This window comes from Lactuca virosa, chromosome 5 (assembly GCF_052849685.1).
Source record: "Lactuca virosa cultivar CGN04683 chromosome 5, Lactuca_virosa_CGN04683_v6, whole genome shotgun sequence".
Classification (NCBI taxonomy): domain Eukaryota; kingdom Viridiplantae; phylum Streptophyta; class Magnoliopsida; order Asterales; family Asteraceae; genus Lactuca; species Lactuca virosa.
This window is the reverse complement of record NC_136430.1, coordinates 93,887,651-93,896,425: the sequence shown is the minus strand read 5'-3', so window position 1 is coordinate 93,896,425 and position 8,775 is coordinate 93,887,651. Positions and strand designations below refer to the sequence as shown.

At 33.9% G+C, this 8,775-nt stretch overlaps 1 protein-coding gene across 4 annotated transcripts; it reads left to right on the top strand.

Moving 5' to 3' along the window:
- The first annotated feature begins 632 nt into the window (after positions 1 to 632).
- Positions 633 to 5,853, top strand: LOC145115414 (uncharacterized). 4 transcript variants are annotated; one of them, XR_013711552.1, is made up of 8 exons: positions 633 to 780; positions 1,326 to 1,422; positions 1,549 to 1,725; positions 1,816 to 1,914; positions 2,532 to 2,777; positions 2,868 to 3,158; positions 4,878 to 5,041; positions 5,188 to 5,853. XR_013711552.1 is itself a non-coding variant. In XM_079051707.1 (6 exons), the coding sequence occupies exons 2-6, from the start codon at positions 1,351 to 1,353 to the stop codon at positions 3,141 to 3,143; spliced, it is 870 nt and encodes a 289-aa protein (XP_078907833.1). In that variant the 5' UTR covers positions 633 to 780; positions 1,326 to 1,350; the 3' UTR covers positions 3,144 to 3,361. The 4 variants fall into 4 exon arrangements, 2 of the variants coding, with proteins under 2 accessions (XP_078907833.1, XP_078907834.1); XR_013711551.1 differs by having other exon boundaries at positions 5,116 to 5,853; XM_079051707.1 differs by lacking the exons at positions 4,878 to 5,041; positions 5,188 to 5,853 and having other exon boundaries at positions 2,868 to 3,361.
- Positions 5,854 to 8,775: the final 2,922 nt, after the last annotated feature.

Sequence of the window (8,775 nt, the reverse complement as noted above, 5' to 3'; positions counted from 1 at the left end):
AATCTCCGATGCATCCACTAGATTTGGACATCGAAAATTTTACATTAATCAATTTGAATTTACAGAAGTCTATTTCAATTAAATACTTTTATTATAAAATTCAAAAATATCTATCTTACTTCGTTACTTTATTATAGTCTTTTTGTTCTTGATATTAATTGTTTCTATTTATAAATTATAAATTTATATAGATTTGTTTTAGACATCGGATCAACTCAAGGCAATTACAAAGTTTAAAAGACGTGAGCCGTGACATCATAACATGATCATGCCTCAAGCTTTACGTCTTTACGGATCATAATATTTTTCAAAATGTAATGTAAGACAGTAATTTTGTTTTAATTTATAATTATATTATTATATAAATATATCAAATTTTTAGAAATATTATATCAACTTTTAGCAAAAAGTTAACAAAATCCCATACCGGTAAGAAAATGCATATCGAAAAAATGCATATGGAAAGAAAAAACTACCTTATCACACATGACACATCACGCGTAACAGCATCACCATTTGGTTTTTCGAAAAGGCATATTTATATTTTCGCCTTGACATGCTTTTTAGAATGGAATTAGTTAGTTGTTAATAAAAAACCTTTTTATTATTTGTTGAATAATCATTAAATATTTTTCTGTTTTTTATCAAAAATGTTTCATCCAAAATATTGAAATAACCCCTTCAGGCACATGCATTCTTTTGTGGCTTCCCAGATATTTCGTGGAACGTTATTACACACACTCATCTGCTTCTCTAATTCTCTATAGCCTGCGTACACCGGTATTTTCTCTCTTTTGATCTCTGAATCGGAACTACTTTTCAAACGAAATCGTATCTGTAATGATTTTATAAGCTTGTGTTTACGCTAAAGGCTAGTAATTAATTGATTTAATTTCGAATTCTATACTGTGCGTGTTATAATAGATCTCATGATCCATGTATGTAATTATGTATAGTATAAGGTTCTTCACTGATCTTTGAGTGCTTGATTAAAGAAAAAAAATGAAAGAAGAGATCAAGATTACTGTTTAATTGTTTAATCTTACAGTACGATTAATTTAAGCTTACTTTTTGGAAGTTGATTGAAGCATCCTGCTGTAGTTCCTGCTTTCCAATTTATGAAATTAGGTTTAATTTCAATCAATTTGTATACAATTTCACCATCGTACCCCTTTTTCGTTCAAATTGAATCATCGTTTGTTCAATCGAATATGCATCTCCTCACGTTATCAGTTCCAATTGGTTTGGAATTGCTTCGAATCCATGTATGCAATTTTACAACAAATTATCCGACTATCTAAATCGATTTAATTTTCCATCTGTAGTTAGCACAAATTTATCATCGCTTCCATGTTTCGTCGTCATGGGACTTCTCAGAAACAACAAGAGCATGAACATCTTGAACAGCAACCTGAAATTAAGGTAAGTACAAGCCGAAAATTATCATTTTTCTCTCGTTTTATAACCTCTTTATTGGAATATCAATAATTTGCTTCAGCATTTCTAATTTTTATGAAAATTGGACATTTTTTTTTTCAATCGTTGCAGGTCAACGAGCTGAAATCTGTTCTTGGTCCACTTTCTGGGCGAAATTTATTATATTGTACTGATGCATGCTTGAAAAGATATCTGGAAGCTCGTAATTGGAATGTAGAGAAAGCAAAAAAAATGTTGGAAGAGACCCTTACATGGCGATCTACCTATAAACCAGAAGAAATCCGTTGGGTAGGTGACAGTGTCACATACATCTTGATGTTTCTTTAAATGAAATATTAACCATCATTATGACAGTATTGTTTTTGTCTCACTTGTTAGGAAGAAATTGCAGTTGAAAGTGAAACTGGGAAACTGTTTAGAGCAAATTTTCATGATCGGTTTGGAAGGACTATTCTCATAATGAAACCTGGATTGCAGGTGATTATATGACCCTTAATTCCGTAAATTTCTTTTCATATCCATTTTGTTATGCAGGACATGACATGACAGATTGTACTGCGTTTGACGTGCATTGGACTGGACTGAGACTGATGTGAATGTGACGAAAGTTACATTTTTTTGTCCCGCCCAAAAAGGTGGAACAAGGTGGGACATGACCCACTATCGATCTCTCATCTGTGTGTGAAAGACGTAAATGCCCTTCTCATCCTCATCATCAAAAATAGTCATAAAAGCTTGTCCAGCCTCTTCCTGTCTAGTCATGTCCCGTGTAACAAGCGCAGCCTTCTTCGGCTGCGCTTGTTACACAGGACGGGACATAACGTGACTGGATCGGACCAAACAAGCTTTCTATGACTATTTTAGATGATGAAGATGAGAAGGGCATTTACGTCTTTCGCACAGACGAGAGATCGATAGCGAGTCATGTTCCACCTTGTTCCATCTTTTTCGGGGAGACAAAAAAGTGTTTGTCACATTCACATCAGTCTCGGTCCAGTCCAATGTATGTGAAATACAGTACAACCTGTTCTGTCATGTCATGTCTTGTCAGCTGAAGGTTTACGTAATAAGCTTTATAATGAGACTTATTGCAGAATACAACATCATTGGACAGCCAAATTAGACATCTAGTATACATGATGGAGAACGCTATCCTAAATCTCCCAGAAGGGCAAGAAGAAATGGTGTGGTTAATAGACTTTACCGGATTATTTTTTAGCATCAATGTCCCAATTAAAACCGCTCGAGACACAATCAGTATACTACAAAACCATTATCCACAGAGGCTAGCTATCGCAATTTTATACAGCCCACCACGAATATTCGAAGCATTTTGGAAGGTTCGTTTCATTTTCCAATATTCATTCACATAAATTCCAAATTCCCAATTGGAGAATTAATTATACACCATTTACATTATTAATATACAGATTGTTAAATATTTCTTGGATCCGAAAACATTCCAAAAGGTTAAATTTGTGTACCCGAAAAATAAAGAGAGTGTGGAGCTCATGAAATCATATTTTGATGTTGATAATCTTCCTACTGAGTTTGGTGGAAAGGCGACAATGAAGTATGATCACCAAGAGTTTTCAAAATTAATGGCTAGGGATGATGTGAAAGCTTCACAATTCTGGGGGTTTGATGAAAAGACGATTCTATCCCCTGAGTCTCTTGCTGAGCCTACGAAACCAAAAGACTGCTAACTGCTGATGTAGAAGGTAAATATATATAGTAACAATAATGGTGTATGTATACGTTAGATGAAATTAGATCGATGGGGGTAAAATGGTCTAAAGGAATTATTACTTAATGTATTGATAATCACTTAAACTGTGACTTAATTATTGTAAGCTCTTGATGGACGATCTCGGTCCATGTAAGTATCTATAAATAATTTGGTTATTATTAACCAATCTTATAATGTCAAGTTATAAATATACTATTTTTTATATTAAATATACCAAGCTAACTAAATCTAAAAATGGGCTTAAATCAATATATGGTCCATTGGTCCCAGAGGATCTACAACTTCGCTTTATTTACATCAATATGGCGATATATGATATTAGAGTATATTTTCTGTTTTTGTTCATCTAATTTGTGATGTTTATATTAATTTGTGGTATCGAAATATGATTACTTTTGTGTTCATGTGTTAACCATGTTCATATCTTTTCATATGAATGTTCATGATTGCATTAAATGTGATGACTTGACATAGAGGTTATGTATGAATCATTATGAATATTTGTTTAAGATATAGTCCTCTTTTCTTAATTATGTTTACATGATAATCAAATAATATAACAATGGAATTGTCTTTGAATCATTAAAAAGTTTTCTTTCTTTTTATTTGGAGAATTTTATATATAACCCTAAACAAAGAACAAAATACCATATTTACTTTGTCTAAAATTAAAATATCATATATACCATAAATAAACATTCAAAATATTATATTGTCCTAAAACCTTCTTTTAAACATTTTTTAATCATTTGTTGTTATTTAATATCTTTTTAATTATTAATGAAATTTATATTGACCATAATACCCTTAGGTTGTGTTTGGCGCGCTAGAACTAGCTGATAAGCTATCTTATTTTTTGAGCTTTTTTAAGTTGTCATGTTTGGCAAGCCAAAAAGTAACTTTTAAGCTACCTTTTTTAAAAAGCTACTTAGACTAACTTTTTAGGAGTTTTTAAATTTTTTTTTCCAAATATACCCCTTAATTAATTATAGAAACACATTCTTTTAAATGTCCTTTATGTTATTTTATATTTTTCAGCTAGCAGCTAGCTTTTTATTTAACAGCTAACTTTTCAGCTAGCTTTTTATTTAACAGTTAGCTTCTCAGCTATCAGCTAGCTTTTCAACCAGCACACCAAACATAGCCTTAGCTATATATCTCATTATCTTTCTTCTACGTTTTGGGGTGATCACGTATCTGATGGGTTTATTTAGATGTGATAACCTTAATTTGTGATAATATATAAAAGTTTGTGATATGCATTAAGCTAATTTAAATGTGATAACCTTAATTCGTGTTCATAGTTGCTTTTCAAAGTGGGGTGGCGGAAACATTAGTCCAACACATTTATTTGCTAAAGTCGTTGTTTATAGGAGTTTGCTTTTGTCATAGATAGATAAATTTTAGATGACCTGTTGATTGTTACTGAGGTGGTGGACTAGTGTAAGAGAAAGAAGAAAAAATATATGATTTTTAAAGATGATTTCGAGAAGTCTTATGATTCCTTTCGTGGGATTATTTTTTCTCAATTATGAAAGCATGGGTTTTTCTGAGAAGTGGTATGATTTAATTCGGGGTTATCTTACTAATATCCGGTCTTCAATTTTGATAAATGGGAGCTTCACTCATGAATTTTCTATAAAATGGGGATTGTGTTAATTTAATCCTCTTTCTCATTTTCTTTTTATAGTTGCAATGGAAGAGTTACATGGCATTAATATTGGTGACAAAGATTTCCGTTTATCTCATTTCTTCTATGCGAATGATGCAATCTTTTTTGGAGAATGGAGTCGCGAAAATATTCTCAATTTGATTGGTATTTTGCAGTGTTTTTTCATGGCTTCTGGTCTTAAGGTGAACTTGCACAAGTCTAATATATTTGGTGTGAGAGTTTCGATTTCTCTGATAAAACAATTTGCTTCTTACAGGTTGTAAGGCGGTTAAATATTCTTTCAAGTATCTTGGTTTACCAATGGGAGCCTTTATGTCTTGTTATGCAGGTTGGAAGTCGATTCTTGACAAGTTCAAGAAGAAGCTCTCGGTTTGGAAGCTTAAACTTATGTCGATTGGTGTCCGGTCGATGCTTCTGAAAATGGTATTAGGATTTATTTCTTGTCGCTTTTCCGAATGCCAATAACCGTTAATAAATTTCTTGAGAAGCTGAGATCGAGTTTTTTCTTGGGGGCATAAGATGGTGAACGAAAGCTTCATTGGGTGAAATAGGATATCATCTTGGCTAGCAAATAAAAAGGCGGGTTTGAAATTTGTTCTATGGATTCGTTTAATAAGGCTCTTCTTTTCAAATGGAAGTGATGGTTCTTAAATAATCCTCACGACTTATGGTGCATGGTCTTAAAATGTATGCATGGCCCTAACGTTGGAGTGGGTTTCTCGGATGGAGGCTCGGTTTTGAAGGGTAGAGTATGGGCTAAAGCTATAGGTACTATAAATCAACTTTATGATAACGACATAATTCCTAGTAATGGGGTTCAAAGATTGGTGGGTGATGAAAACTCTACTTTATTTTGGAAGGACTATTGGATTAGTAATAATTCTCTAATGACTTGTTCCCTAGATTGTTTACTTTAGAAACTGATAAATAATTTTTTGTTAAACATAGATGGAATGGGAATGGTTGAAGTTGGTCTTGGAATCGACCTATCGAATATGGTGTTTTTGTGCTTTTACAGCAACTTCATGATTTACTTCTTGCTTTTCAATTTTCGGCTTCCAGTGATAGATGGATTTGGAATTTAGGGGGCTTAGATTCTTTTACAATGGCTGAAGTCAAAAGACATATTGATAAAGTTATTCTCCTAGCGTTAACTATATCCCGCGGAAAGTTAACATTTTTTATTGGCGTCTTTGTTTAAATCAAATTCCTACTAGCGTTAACTTAGATGCTAAAGACATGGACATTCCTTCTGTTGTGTGTAGTATATGTGATTCTGACATAGAAGACTTAGAGCACATTTTTTTTTCTGTTGTTAGGTTGCAGCAACTCTATGGTGTTTCTTTAGGAGATGGTACAATTTACCTTTTTCCAGATTTCACTAATGTTTAAGAGGTGGTTAATTAGATTGACTCTATCCTATCAAACAAAAGGTGTTGGAAGCTTTAATTGTCATTATGTGGAATTTCTGGAATGATGTTCTTTTTGACGGGCATAATAGTAGAAGGAATATGTTGATTGATAGATTAATCGACTATTCTCTCCATTCATTTGTAATTTTTAACTTCTCAATAAAATCATCCAGTTGTTCGAAAAAAACAAGCTACATGTCATCTTCACTGCGTAAAAGAATTTATCTAAATTATGCAAACATAAAAAGGTAATAGTTTCACATGGTGTTGTTATTGCATAAGATAGAGTGCACTTCTGCAAAATGGTGTCGGAAGAGAGGATGCAACATGTTGTTAAGTTATATGTTATTTTCTCTGTTTATGTATAGTATATGGACCCCTATGTAAATTATATATATATATATATATATATATATATATATATATATATATATATATATATATATATATATATATATATATATATATATATATATATATATATATATATATTCATTGCAGTATAACGCCCGTAATCAAGGAGGCTTTTCCACAATTAACATGGTATCAAAGCTAGGATTTTAACCCACGTACGACTACAGCAAAAGAAACCTTACAACGATTTTTTTTCTCCTGGTCGTACACTCTGATCGCTTCTCTATTACCGATCCTGCATTTCTCCTTTATTCAACTGTTCAGCACACTACTTGCTTCATCATAATGGTTTGTTTTTTCTTCACCAAGCTACTTCCGTTGTGCCTCCTTTTTCCATACGGTAACGTTGTCTTCATCTCATCATGTCCACTCCTGCATCATCATCGACATCCACACCCTCTACCCTAAGTCTTGTGTGTTCTCTTACAGATGTCTACAATCAATTCGGCTTCAAGTTTAATGTTGACGGGTCTAGATATAAATTATGGAAACAAATATTCTCTAATATGTGTAGAGGTTCCATGTTTTATGGTCATATTTCTGTAAAATCAAAACCCTCGAGTGAAGATGATGAGGAATGGTATTCCATTGATGCACGTATCAAATCTTGGTTTTATAACACTTGTGATCTGGGCTTGCTTCAAATAATCTCGAGTGATGATTGCACCTCTAAAGATCTTTGGGATAAACTGGAAGAATTTTTTAGAAACAACAAGATGTCTAGGATGTTACAGTTACATGATCAGTTTCGCAATACATAGAAAGGGGCAAACCCGATCACTGAGTTTTGTCATACTTTAAAGAACCTTATTGATGACTAAAAAGATATTGATTCTCAAATTACTGAAATCGAGTTGGTTATGTAGATTCTTAGACAACTTCCACCCTCTTACCATAGCATTGTTGATGTAATAACCAACACCAAGCCTTTTCCATCCTTTCTTGAAGCAAAAAATATGCTATTATTACATGAGTTTCTTGATACTTCCAATGATTCCATCCTAGATCCTACAACAACCCAAACTTCAACTATTTTCTCCTTGTCAATTAATACGGGTAAATCGCGAAACAGGTGGTCAAAAATCACAACAATCAAAGAAATCAACAAAAGTACAACACTTCTGGCGGTATCTCTTAACAACAACAACATCAGCAAAGCTTTGCTGGTCTCTTAGGAACACGACCTGCTCACTTCGGCCTCTATCCTGCTGCTCAGCACCCGCCTTCTGGTCAGGTCTCGTTCCCAACACAGTAGCAGCTGCTGCTCCGTTTAGTCTCCCGACCCAGCAGACCACCGCTAATCAACAACTTGCTTACACACCTGTTGGTCCATATGTGACAACAACCTCCTATTCTCCTCAACATGCTAATTCCAATGCTTCATACTTCACTTCACCACATCATCCCATTGTTTTCTAGTAGCAAACGATGCGCACGGGTGCTTCTTTTGGTGGTCATGTGTAATCAGCGCCTCCCAAGTTCACTGATTTGGATTCCGTATTTCAAGCAATGTCAGTTCAACCACCACCCGACAACACTTATTTGGATTTCGGGGCGAGCTCTCACATGTCCTTCAACTCAGGTAATATGCTCTCTCTAACGCCATGTAATTTTAAATCTATATGGTTGGTAATGGTGCTTTACTTCCGGTAACTCAATAGGACATACTCATTTTCCGCACACTCACAACCGTTTAACTTTAAATAATGTTCTAATGTCAAACAACATGGTTAACAACTTTGTTTTTGTTCGTCAATTCACTGTCGATAATTCTGTTTCTGTTACATTTGACATGTTTGGTTTCACTGTGAAGGACTTAGAGACAGGTACTTTTATTCAAAGATGTGACAATGACGACGATCTCTATCCTATTCTTCCTTCATCTGTCTCCTCATTATCTGCTACTGCTTTTGTTGTTGTCTCTCTCCCCATCTGGCATCGCCATCTCGGACATCCTGGTTCTTCAGTGCTTCAGTTTTTAAACACTTGTCATTTTATTACTAGCTCATCAAATAAGCTTCCCACCGTAATGCTTGTTAGCTTAGGAAGCATTGTCGTTTACCTTTTTCTTCTTCGCAAACTAAAACTTC